General features: G+C 41.4%; 1 protein-coding gene across 3 annotated transcripts in view; it reads left to right on the top strand.

Moving 5' to 3' along the window:
• Positions 1 to 13429, top strand: part of MLH1 (mutL homolog 1) — a 47193-nt gene that overhangs the window by 296 nt on the left and 33468 nt on the right. The window contains exons 1-8 of one of the 3 annotated variants that reach the window (XM_075921791.1): positions 23 to 279; positions 880 to 970; positions 1117 to 1215; positions 3842 to 3915; positions 6158 to 6230; positions 9165 to 9256; positions 11066 to 11108; positions 12786 to 12874. In XM_075921791.1, the coding sequence (XP_075777906.1) occupies positions 236 to 279; positions 880 to 970; positions 1117 to 1215; positions 3842 to 3915; positions 6158 to 6230; positions 9165 to 9256; positions 11066 to 11108; positions 12786 to 12874 (605 nt within the window). In that variant the 5' untranslated portion in view covers positions 23 to 235. Of the gene's footprint in view, positions 1 to 22; positions 280 to 879; positions 971 to 1116; positions 1216 to 3841; positions 3916 to 6157; positions 6231 to 9164; positions 9257 to 11065; positions 11109 to 12785; positions 12875 to 13429 lie in introns of those variants that run through there. The other 2 variants (XM_075921790.1, XM_025185134.2) reach the window with 2 other exon arrangements.

Genomic DNA, 13429 nt, shown 5'->3' with positions numbered 1-13429 from the left:
GCCCCCCACCGCCGGGGGCTGTTGCGCGTGGCGGGAGCGCGCAGCCGGACCGTTGTGAGCGGCGCCCAACGGCCGCTCTGAGGGGGACCCCCGCCCCGGTGCTGCCCTGGGCTCGGGCAGGCCTTGCAGCGCGGCGCGTGTGGCGCGGGGAGGGGAGAAGGAACCGGCGGGCGGTGTCTTTGCCCGCCTGTGGCCTGGCTGCAGAGGGGCGCGGGGGGAGCCATGGCGGAGGCGGATGCCGCGGCCCCCCAAGCGCCCTCAGCGCCGCCGGGCTGAAAGGTGAGTCGCGCAGCGCGTCGGAGTTTCTCCGGTTAACTGGCAAGTGTCATCCTCCCTGCTCCCGGCACGTGCTGCTCCGCGGGCGCCCACTGGCCGTGTGGGGCAGCCCTCCTGCATCGTCTTCTCCTCCCGGCTCGCACCCGGGCATCTCCAGGTTAACTGTGTGCTAGGGATACGGCGGAGCACGTGTGTAAACGGCTAACTGCCGAGTCTGGGCTCATTGCTGAACCTTCACTGCAGAGTCTGTGTAGGCGGGCGGGCTGGCTTTTAAGCAGGTTCCCTGTTGGGAGATCCAGCTCCCAGTCTGCCCTCAGCTGTTCTGCTTCCTCTGATATAGAGGTCAGATGGCTCCCTGCATGTATTGGCTCTCATGATTACCCATTTACAAAAAAAAAAAAAAAAAGCCCTTGATTTTTAACACCCCTCCTGTGTAACTACTAGTTTTTTACATGGTTACTGTTGTTAGGGCCTTCTTTCATCCCTAGTAGTGATTGTTACGAGGAAGGGGGGCAAAACACATATTGCAGTAAAATTGTAGACTGGATTTCTTTGAAGGCAAATGGCATTTGACCCAGCACTGAGATGCTTTGCTTTTTGCAGTTTGGATGCTAAATCTACCAGCATTCAGGTGACCATTAAGGAGGGAGGTCTAAAACTTATTCAGATCCAGGATAATGGATGTGGAATCAGGGTAAGTAAACCTATTGGACAGGTACAAGGTGGTGTAGCACTTATTCATGGACTTTATTGTGATATATTAATGATGATTTTTCCCTGCCCTAAAAAACTTTGGAACTACAAATGAATTTCTAATCTTTGTCTGCCTTTTTCATATAGAAAGAAGATTTAGATATCGTATGTGAGAGATTCACTACAAGCAAATTGCAAAAATTTGAAGACCTGGCTAGTATTTCTACATATGGGTTTAGGGGAGAGGTAAGTTTCTGGTTAATAGCTTGTTCATTGCCACTATGCTTTTATAAGCATGTGGTTAATTTCTGATTCCTGTAGTCATTTTTATAAGATGGAATTTCTTATGAGCAGGGCTTGACAAATAATACGGTCTACTCACCCGTGGCGAGTAGATTGTAACCCAGAAGAGATGGGTTTGGGCGATCTGCGCATGCGCAGATCGCCGGACAGTGCGGCTGGCAAGTGGGACTTGCCGTGGTTCGGCGAGCCTTGCTTATGAGATTACATCTTCGCACTGAGTATGGGTGATGTGAAGCTGGGAAGTGTGTGTTAACTAAGGGGGGTGTCCGTTGGAGTAATCTGGTGAAGGTTAGTTTTTGGGGTCACTCTGGTCCTCTTCTTTCATTGATATTTAAGCACAAGGGAGCATACTTCTGTGCAAAGGAAGAAATAATAATTAAAATTTACACACTGTAATCTCTGAGATCTTAGAGTTCTGACTGCTGTAGAAATTGAAAGGGAGTGAGACAGAAAAAGCCAAGTTTGTGGCTATCTGTTGATCACTGTCCACTATAAACTGTGTGCTTGGGCAGGCACTCAGGAAAGATTCAGATGCTGCCCCGATGATTATGGGAGCACCCACAGCTGACAGCACGTGTTTCTACTGGTGGCGCACATACAATTTATTCTGCACATGGATGGAAAAATATTAGAGGGAATATTTCCTTTGAGCCACGTTATGTACTTGCAAGCAAGTTAAGCTTATCCTGAAAGCTTAAAACTGGTTCTCTTTGGTATCCACTTTCTCCTATAGTATGTGTTTAAATGGATTCATAGATAGATCTTCCTCTTTGCCAACTGGCTGCAAAATTTAGTAGTTTCTTTAAGAAAATTGAAAGCTATTCTTGACTTTAATTAGCTTTTTCTAATCCCAGTTTTTTGGAAGAGCTATTGTTTAGCCTTCTCTTTCAATCTCACACAAAATAATACAATAAAATTAGAAGTTTTGAAATCAGCAAAAGAAAAAAGACCTCCTGTTGTAGTGGCAAATATATAAAAATGTGTGTCATGTTTTCAAAACACATTTCTTGGTAATTTTCAAGGTGACCTGAAAAGGTGGAGAGGTAGGTATGAATGTATGCCCTTTTTGCTATACAGTGTGTTAACATGACTTGAAACAACATTTTACATTTTAAATAATGTTTTGAAATTTAAGGTTTGTTTTTTTTCTGTTTGGTGTTGATCGTAACTTATGGACTAGAGATCATGACTCCCCACTGGCTGCATATGACCAGAAGATATTTAGATTCTTATCCCAATTCAGGCTACAGAGTGCACTAACTCAGAACAAGACTCTTGGGATGCACAGCAAGGACGCTTAAACTGAGGACAGTAACAGTTTGTTAAAACTTTTATTAAAGTAAATGAAATAATAACAAATGATATGAAACCTAGGGTTACAAGGCAATAATTCAACGACTCCTTGTGGTACTTTTCTATGGCAATGAACTACTAAGTTTAGCATACTCAAACCCATCCATTCTAGACCTGGTCGTAAGAGACGGAGGATTAGCTTCATCTCCGGCATGCTGCATGAATCTGATGGCTCACACAGGTAGAGTGTTGAGTGTCTTAAGTTATACTGCAAAGTTGAATTAATAGCTTGATTGAAAAAGCTGACAAGTGAACAAATGACCCTATGCGATTCTTAGCATGGTAATTTTATAGGGCCATGGCGCTGCATAATTCTGGCCCAGTCTACAATGTCCAATCTTATTTCTTCATCCTAATAAATCTTCACGTACATTTACTCTATAGGTTAATATATTATGACAGTTATTCCTATTTATTAATAAGGATTATTTCTCTCAAAGTTTACTGATGGCCTTACTTATAACTTCATTCTGTGTTGTACCCTGCGGTTACCGACCAGAGACACCATATAAACAGGATTGGTTCCCCCATTCAGGCCCTCAAAGTCAAGAGGCAACCAGTAGGCCTTTCTTATCTGTGTCATAGGTAATAAGTACCTATACTGATTTGCCTTAGCTAATCATAAAGGAAACCAGCCTGCAGGTTTATACAGCTAAATACAATGGATAACTATGAATGATTGTGATGAATAAAACACAGCCTCTGAACATATTTAATGACAGCAGGCTATAACAAATTAGTATAACTCAATCCAGGAAAGAAGCATTTTATATTTTTTATCAGGTTAGCAACTTAACCTTATGGGCTACATTGGCAGAGATCTCTTGTCAGAAACCTAGACAATACAGGATAGGAACTCTTCAGCCCTTAATTTTTTTTTATAAGTGTTTCAGTTTTCATTTAAAAAAGAAAATTAAAGGTAAACAGCTACTTCTGAGTACAGTCCTTGAAAGGAAAATTGTATTCACAATTGTCATGCCTTTAATTGTATCGGTGTTAGTGATTCTGTGTTAATACTTAGTCTATCCTGCATTTGCTATTAAAATGTTGACATGCCGTATGTCACTTGGAAGAAACAAACAGTGAATATCACAGTAACATGATTTACTTACAAATAGTAAATATCTGTTTTAATTGCTACCATTGTAGATGTATTAATTTCAAAATTAATATTTCCTTCCATGAGGTTTATAAAAGTTCATTTTTCCCCCTATAGGCATTGGCTAGCATAAGCCATGTTGCCCATGTTACTGTCACAACTAAAACTGCTGATGCAAAGTGTGCATACAGGTATGCCGTGTATTCAATCTCTAAAAACTGTGTGTGTAATAAACAGTTATTTTCTTTGCAGAGTTAATAATATGTATGATATCTTGGTTACAAATAAACTCATAGAAAGGGTGATTTTAAAAAGAGCATGGTCATTCAAGACAGAGGGAAAGAGAAGGAGAGTTTCAGGCTTATTGGTGGCTACCAAAATACAAAGGTTAAATGGAAGAAGAATAAAATCGAGCACTGCGGAGGAAGTTGTAATAAGACTAAAGCAGGGTTGTGCAATTTTTTTGGCCTGATGGCCATAGTGGGTATGGAAATTTGTATGGAGGGCCAGATAAGAAGGCACTAGAGGAGGCTATGCCTCCCAAAACAGCTTGGCATGTGCCCCTCCCTCACTCACTCGTCCTCTGCCTCTGAGCCAACATTCCTTGCCCCTCATTTCTGACCTTCCTGCCCTGGGACCCCTGGGATCGCCTGCCTCCTGGACCCATGCCCCTATCCAATGTTCCATCTAATTTTTTTCCATCCATGTGCAGAATAAATGTCATGTGCACAACCTGGTTTTAAGCTATTTAGGATACCTTAAATGCCACCCTAAGGCTTATTGGAATCCAGGGTACATCACAAAGCACTGGTCCGAAATATCCAAGATTAATACCAATTAAGAGTACTGCAATATTGTGTAATGGCCTCAGCCTCCAAGGTGTTGCCCTGGGGAGAGCACATTTCTGTAAAATCATCTCAAGGTAACACAGGCATTTTTATATACAAAGTTTTTTTGGATTAAGTAGTTTTTTAATTTAATAGAGTGATAATAGTTATATAAATTCTGTGCCTGGAAATAGGGATGTTACTATTAGATTAATCAAATAGTTGATGAATATTCCATCGACAAATCAATTAGTTGATAAGGGCGCTTCCACTTTGAAATGTAGCAAGAGCCCGTCTTGGCTCTTGTGTATTTCAAAGATTGAAAGGAGCATGGGGCCAGTGGGAGACTCTGAGTTGACTAATCACTAGTCAACTAGTGTGTTGATTATCCGATAAGCAAAAGCAGAAGTCGATTAGTCGCTTACATCTCTACCTGGAAAGAGATGTATATTGGCTGTCTATTTTTAAGAATAATATTTGGCCACTAGAGGGCAAGCATGTTGTTTCATTACTGTAAAAAAGTAAATAAAGTGTATGAGTTTTTCATCTTTTTGTTTTTGCAAACAGTGTTATGAATATAACAATAAAATATTAAAAAGGGATAGTTAAGGAAAATCTTAGAGCCGTGGTGTCCAGCCAGTTCTGAAGTAGTAGTCTCTATAGTGGCTACTGCTACAGAGAACTAGCCACACTCAACCAGCCTAACAGCCAATGGCTAGCGTGTTGGACACCATGGTCTTAGAATTCTTGTATTTCCTCTTAACAAGAAATAACTTTGTCTTATACAATACATAGGGATTAGAAACAGACACTACGTAAATGGATTAATCTGTATCACTCACTAATTGAAAGAAATTGCATCTTTCAAAGATCCTGACCATAATACTCCAGTAGTGCAACTAATAAAAATAATGAAAAGAGCATGGTTAGTGAAACTAAGTTGCTAGAGTGCATGTGTGGGTTTGTAAGATACCTTATTTACGAGGCAGGTGTGCTTATCTTTTGCTGACAGTTCTGGCCTGTGGTCCTTGAATGGGTGCTAGCTGAACCTCAAACAGAGAAGAATAAGTTACGGTATTATTCTCTGTAGGATGGGTTTGGAAGATTGTGTGTGTTATCTAAGGAAAGAGGAATGACTGCATATGGGTAAGAGAACAGAATATGATTGTAGCTTTTAATTGGTAATAAAAAAGGAAAGAATGACAACTAGTATAAAGAAAAATAATGTAACCATGCACAAACATGATTAATCATGCAAATTAGTAATTCTTTTCACATTAAGTATTCTAAAAACTTGAAGAAATAAAATGGACAAAGTTTGTTCAAATGCTGATATGGGCACCTAATATTCCTGGTATTAAAAAAAAAAAATCTGAAATATGAATAGAAAACAAATGTCAGACACAGAAGTTTAAAAAAAAAAAAACTTTTATCAACCTGAAAAAACAAAGGAAACTTCAATACTGTTTGGAGTGACTTATTTCGGAAACTGCTCCCCCATCTCCTCCTGGATTTTTCACAACAGTCATGTCTTATTATTCTGCCATCTTACTCCTGACCCCACTATGCTGGTATCTGACAACTATTTATTTTGTTTCTCGATTAGGGCAAGCTATTGTGATGGAAAACCGAAAGCACCTCCCAAACCTTGTGCTGGAAACCAGGGGACTCAGATCACAGTAAGTGGTGGTGGTGATTTGTTACTTTTATTACCATAGTCCTAGCCAAGCTAAGGTCATAGACCAGGAACATGATGTGCTAGGTATACACCAAAAAGATGATCCCTGCCCCCAAAAGATTTAGTTTGATTCTGTCTTTCTGGACTGCACATTTATAGTCTCATTGACTAAAAAAAAGTATTTTATAATTATCTTCTAGTTTTTGTGATTTCATGGAGTATTTTACATATTTCACAACATATGCTTCAAAGAATCTGTTCCAAGACTATAAGACAAATTGCACGGATTATGAATCCACTTGTGTTGATCCAGCCTGCAGAGGTCCTGCCGCTCCCCCAGACCTCAGGCCAATCACGGCCTAGGGATGGAGGAGCATGCAGCACTTAGTGTCAACTCTGGTGGTTTACTTTAAGCGCTGTGTGCCAGAGGGCAGAGAGTGAGAGACTTGGGGGCAGGGGAGCACACAAAGTCTGCCCCTGCCCTGCAAGTGGCTCAGCACTTAGTCAGCCGCCAGCTGCTGTTCAGCTGGTAGGTGACACTAAGCCTGGTGTTCCCTTGCAGGGGGGCAGACTTCATGTGCCCCCACCCTTAGGCCCTGATTGACCGGGGGAGGGAGAGGGAGCGCATGAAGTCTCCTCCCACTGCAAGGGGCATGGGCGCCTAGAGGGAACTGCCAGCTGTTCAGAACATCTGGAGGTTCTCTCTGGGGTGGGGGAGCAGGGGCAAAGACTTCATATGCTCCCCCAGACCAATCTGGGTCTGTGGGCAGGGAAGCACAAAAGTGTCCTGGACCTGCCCCTTCTGCCTGAGACCTCACCCTTTCTGGGGCCACTTAAAAAATTTCTGAAGAGGCTCCCCCGTCAAAAATTATTGCCCACCCCGGTATAGTGACATGGGAGAAATATTTAATTTTGTTATGTCTGGACTTTGAATGTTAACATCGGAGAGATGCATCATATTTAAAACCATGCAATATTAAATTGCATCATAAACTTAATAGGACACTAGCTTCCAAATCCAGTGTTGTGCCTCCTGTGTTATTTAGATAATTAGGTCAAATAAAGAATCAGTACATGAAACATAGATTGATATTGTACAGTAGATGCAGCAGTATGGGAAGAGTAGAGTTTGTGTTGTTTCCCATGCTGCTCACTCTTGGGAGGAACTTCCCATGAACATATGTAAATCTACCTTATTATCCTCCTTCAGAATCCTCTTTGGAACTTTTTTCTTTTATGCCAAGAAAACACTTAACAACAATTAAACTTCTAGGCTGTGTCTACACTGGGCCACTTATTCCGGAAAATCAGCCACTTTTCCGGAATAAGCTGCGAGCTGTCTACACTGGCCCTTGAATTTCCGGAAAAGCAACGATGCTCTACTGTACAAAATCAGCCGCTATTCCGGAAAAACTATTCTGCTCCCGCTTGGGCATAAGTCCTTATTCCGGAACACTGTTCCGGAAAAGGACCAGTGTAGACAGCCCAGTAGTCTTTTCCGGGAAAAAAGCCCCGATCGCGAAAATGGCAATCGGGGATCTTTTCCGGAAAAGCGCGTCTACATTGGCCACAGACGCTTTTCCGGAAAAAGGGCTTTTCCGGAAAAGCAGCCTGCCAATGTAGACGCGCCTTTTCCGGAAAAACTGAAAACGGAATAGTATTCCATTTTAAGCATTTCACTGGCATGAATTTCCGGTAGACACAGCCCTCGTGTACTAAGACCACTACCTATCATGCTGACTAATTGTCTCATTGTTTCCTTGTACTTGGCCTACTGTATCCCTCATTTGTCTCATGCTTTACACTTAGACTTTAAATTCTTTAAGACAGGGAGTATGCTCTGTGATTGTACAATGGCTTATGCCATGGAGTCTGGTCCATGACGAGGGCTCCTAAGTGCCATGTTAATACAAATAATAAGAATAATAGTGGTAGTAACTCCTATAACAGGAAACCGAACTTCCTCCTAACGTTTGTTTCTCTAGGAGTCCAATAGTACATATAATATCAATTGGCTAATTTAATGACAATTTCAGATGTTCATTATTCTAGTTGGCCCAATTTACACAAGGGACTTGAGCAATGGATCTCATTACTCAATTTATATGGCACTAAAATACAATGTGGGAGTACCATATCAGTAATTGTCAACTGCAGTGTAAGGATTTTTACTTCATAACCCTTCTTTGGTGGTTGTTTGATCTGCTGACCAAACATTGGTGAAATTTGTGCCTTCTTGTTAGAGATGTAAAATCCTGTTTAATTGGCTAAATGATTAAACATGTTATTTAACTGGTTGACCAATTTGGGAGTAAGGGGGGGGGGCATCCATCCAGTACTCTACCCCCTTCTCCTCTCTGGCTGCAGGCAGGGGCTGCTCCAACCTGGCCAGGGAAGCTCCTGCTGGGTTGGCACAGCCCATGCTTGCCGAGTGCCTGGGCCTGCCGCAGACAGAGGCTGCACTGACCGGGATGTCAGAGTAGCCCCTGTCTGCTGTGGGCCTGGGCATTTCCGCACAAGCAGGGACTGCTCTGGCATTCCGGTTGGAGCAGCTCCTGCCTGCAGGACACCCAGGTCCTGCCACAGACAGGCGGCACTGGCTAGGTTGCTGGAGCAGCCCCTGTCCATGGTGGTTCCTCCATCCTTGATTAACCTTAACTTGTAGGTCCTTATCAGTTAACCTTCACATCTCTACTTCTTGAGAAACACAGTTGTCAACAGGTTGTGGGTTTTTTTTTTTTATACTTTACTATCTTTCTCTGGAATGACATTTTGTTCGCTGATGTTAAGCAGCTAGAGTAGAGCTAGAACATATAATTTGTGTTTTATAAGTTAAGACACTGAGACCATTTAGGTGATTTTCTGTTAAGAAGATTGGTTAAAATTAAATTATTTTTGTAAATCTTGTTTGTTTTTTTACACTTTTTAAATGCAGGTTGAGGATCTATTTTACAATGTAACCACAAGGAGGAAAGCCTTAAGAAATCCAAGTGAAGAATATGCGAAAATATTAGAAGTCGTTAGCAGGTAAAGTACTAAAGAACTCTACCTTGTTTTATCTTTTGGATTGGTTTTTCTGTGTTGGTTAATGCTGGACAATCCCAGTTTATATTCACATATCTATTTGATAAATTAGAAACCCCAAATAACAAGAGAAAGTGTGAACATTGCTTTCATGGTGATGTCAGGCTGTCGTCATGTTGACAAAATCTGGAATGAATCGAATTGTGAAATCCTTACACGAGTGAACTCGCATTAAAGCCAAGTCAGAGTGAAAAGTAAGGAGGGACCTCATGGTTTGGCCAATTGTGAAATGCAGTGGGATTCTTACCTTGCCAGGGATAACTGAACAAGTCAGCCAATTTTCTTCTTCCTCTCCCAGATACAGAGTTTAGTCCTTTGTACTGAAAAAACCACAAAGGGTATAATGGAACTTTTGCTGTTCTTCTTTATGCCATACCAGGCTGTCTGACATATGAAAGTTTTAGACTTCGCCTAGAAATGATACACTGATTTAACTTCTAAAAAGATCATGATTTCCTCTACATAGTGTGGGTCAGGTAATAGCAAACTGTTGCCATCTCATATAACGGCTGATTTGAATTGAATTTCTTTTAAACTAAAAAAGCAACAAGGAGTCCTGTGGCACCTTATAGACTAACAGATGTATTGGAGCATAAGCTTTCGTGGGCAAAGACCCACTTTGTCAGATGCATGTAGTGGAAATTTCCAGAGGCAGGTATAAATATGCAGGACAGAATAAGGCTAGAGATAATGAGATTAATTCAGTCAGGGAAGGTGAGATCCACTTCTAGCAACTGATCTGGAGGTGTGAACAGCAAGAGAGGAGAAACTGCTTTTGTAGTTGGCTAGCCATTCACAGGCTTTGTTTAATCCTAAACTGATGGTGTCAAATTTGCAGATGAACTGTAGCTCAGCAGTTGTTCTTTGAAGTCTGGTCTTGAAGTTTTTTTTGCTGCAGGATGGCTACTGTGTGTCCAGGGAGACTGAAGTGTTCTCCTACAGGTTTTTGTATATTGCCATTACTAATATCTGATTTGTGTCCATTTATTCTTTTATGTATGGACTGTCCAGTTAGGCCGATGTGTATATAGCAGCAGGGCATTGCTGGCACATGATGGTGTATATTACATTGGTATATGTGCAGGTGAATGAACCAGTGATGGTGTGGCTGATCTGGTTAGGTCCTGTGATGGTGTCGCTGGTGTAGATATGTGGGCAGAGTTGTCACCAAGGTTTGTTGCATGGATTGGTTCCTGAGTTAGAGTTACTGTGGTGCGATGTTTAGTTGTTGGTGAGAATTTGCTTCAGGTTGGCGGGTTGTCAGTGGGCAAGGACTGGCCTGCCTCCCAAGGCCTGTGAAAGTTAGGGATCATTGTCCAGGATGGGTTGTAGATCACTGATTGTGCGTTGGAGAGGTGTTAGCTGAAGACTGTAGATGATGGCCAGTGGTGTTCTGTTGGTGTCTGTCTTGGGCTTGTCCTGTAGTAGGAGGCTTCTGGGTACATGTCTGGCTCTGTTAATCTGTTGCCTCACTTCCTCTTGTGGGTATCGTAGTTTCAAGAATGCTTGGTGAAGATCTTGTAGATGTTGGTCTTTGTCTGAGGGGTTGGAGCAAAAGCAGTTGTACCTTAGTGCTTGGCTGTAGACAATGGATCGTGTGATATTTTAAACTAAAGAATCTATCTGTTGCCGTATCACAAATATAATTATTTGTTCACGTAGACTTGCTTGTTAACTGCTTTAGTAGGGTGAGGGACAAATTGTCACTTACTCTTTTATGTACTGAAGTTTTGTTCTGTACTTGTTTTTCAGGTATGCCATCCACAACTCAGGCATTAGTTTTTCAGTTAAAAAGGTATGTAGAACTTTGTAACTTCACACATTTATATCACAAATAAGGGGGCTGACCGTATGTCATAGGTTTTGTAATGAGAATAGTCTGTGAGGTGTTTTTCTTTATCTGGAAACTAGATAAAACTACTGTTGGAAGACTTATCCCTTCATCTTCTCACTTCCTTGGTCATTCTCATGTGAACAGAGAACAGCAATACCAGAAATCTAGAGATGCAAACAATTCAATGTTTATTGGGGTTAGTTTCCAGTAAGCATAAATCCCAGTTTCCTTTCCTTTTTCCCCCCCTGTCAGGGGGTTCGCCCCTTATGTGGGGTGCGTCCCCCTTCTCAGGTCCTGGGTTTCGGTCTCAGCCCCCTCTCTCAGGGCATATACCGTACTAGAGGCCTATCTCCGGGGAAAAGCCTCTCCTTGTCGGGGTGAGTTTCCCGTGTGCGGAAAGGGATGGTAAGAGGGACTCTACCAGGGTGTAAACCAATCTCTGTAAAGCGTTACAATGAAACACTTTCATTGGCAGTGAAGTGAGAGGGGAAAATAGGGGATGGGGAGAGATTATTACACACCTGCTTATGAGCCAGCTTCTGGAGCTACCCCCTCTGCAGAGCAGTCCTATCGACTAATAGTATAGTTGTATCAACTATCTGATTAGCTAGGTAGCTGTAATTTAACATCCTTAATAAGAGCAAAACTCAACTTGGTTAGCCTGCCAGCTAGCCAATCAATAACAAAAAAGCTTCTTTCCAGATTTGTGGTGTTTTGGAAACATTCATTTGCCTTTCTGTAAAAATCCTGTCAAATCCTTCTATCGCATGCCTAGAAGGTCATCAAGTTCAGGCTATTTTGGACCAAAGACTTATGTTTCTCTCTGTATCATTTGCAAACAAAATAGAAGGTAACCAAAAAACCCGTAAGTGACACAGGAGCCCTAAACCTCTTTTTAAAAGTCACATAGGCACATAGTAGCCTAACTCTCCTTCACTTGTAATAAGGCGTGGGTTACAGTGAGATTTAAACTTTTAAGGGCCTACCTCATTTTAGAAAAGAGAACTTGGGGTAATATGTTCAAAAGTACCTCAGTAATTTAAGAACCAAAGATTTTACTGCTGTTAATGTATTGTTTGACAAATGAATAAACTACATTTTGTATATTCAGTAGAAATTTTCTCATGAAAAGATTGTTACTCTTCAAACTTGTACTGGAGCAATTACATAGTATTCTCATATCTTGCCACCATACATTCAGGCACTTACATGTTGTTGTTATAATTATACCTGCAATTCCCTCCCTAGTGTAGATGCAATTTATACTGATAAAAGTGCTTTTGTATTGGTTAGGCAAGTGAAGTAAGCTATGCTCACAGGGCACTTTCTTGCTGGTGTATCTGTATGTACCCTTGGGGTTTTGCTAACATATCCCTATCTGATGGTGCTAAGCCAGCAAAAGTGCCCATTGTATATCTGACTTCATTTTCTCTTTGCATAAATATCCACAGACTCTTTTTAAAAAGCAACCGCCCCCCCTGGAAAACCCAAACTTCAGGCAAAACAAAAAATGAGTTTGTCTTCTGTTCGGTTAGTAAACTCAGTAGAAAATGTCTTGAGGTCGTATTTGAAGTTTTAGAAATCTATTAAATAATTATTTGTAAACTTAGTGACACTAATTTATTTTCTCAATTTTAGCAAGGTGATACGATGGCAGATGTTAGAACTCTATCGAATGCTTCAACAGTGGACAATATTAGGTCCATTTTTGGAAATGCTGTTAGCAGGTGTGTTGACCATAACATTTTTTTTTAAATGAAATCTTATTTTGTATTTCAGTTTAAAATAAATAATTAAACCTCTGTGATTATGAGATTATTTCATAGTAATAGGGTGCGAATGAATATAGTTCTTGAGACCGCATACTGTGCAATTTAAGATACGATAAAATAACAAGGTATTGCTTCACGGGAAAGAAAAAGTTTCAGCTGGCTTGTGTCAACCAACTCATTCATGGGGTTGTTCTGGGGCTGTTTGAATTTCAGCCCAAGCCTGGAAACACAGAACTCTCCCTCCTCACCCACCCAAAAAACCTGCAGCTCAAGCCCTGTGAGTCTAAGTTAGGCAGCAGCAGGTATTTGCCGTGTAGTCATACTCTTCGTATCCACTGACCTGCCCAAGAAGAGTTTCACAGTGAAGCGGCCTTAAACTGCATTAATCTTTCAGCAAATTCCCTTCAGGTTTAGTGAAAATGGAGAAAGAATTATGCATATTGCACGGTTCTCCCAACCTCACAGAAGCATCTTTTTATATATCCAAGAACCAGGGACAGAGGGAACTAG

This window comes from Pelodiscus sinensis, chromosome 2 (genome assembly GCF_049634645.1).
Source record: "Pelodiscus sinensis isolate JC-2024 chromosome 2, ASM4963464v1, whole genome shotgun sequence".
NCBI lineage: Eukaryota > Metazoa > Chordata > Testudines > Trionychidae > Pelodiscus > Pelodiscus sinensis.
Note: the sequence above shows the minus strand (reverse complement) of the source record. Positions and strands in the feature narration are given on the sequence as shown.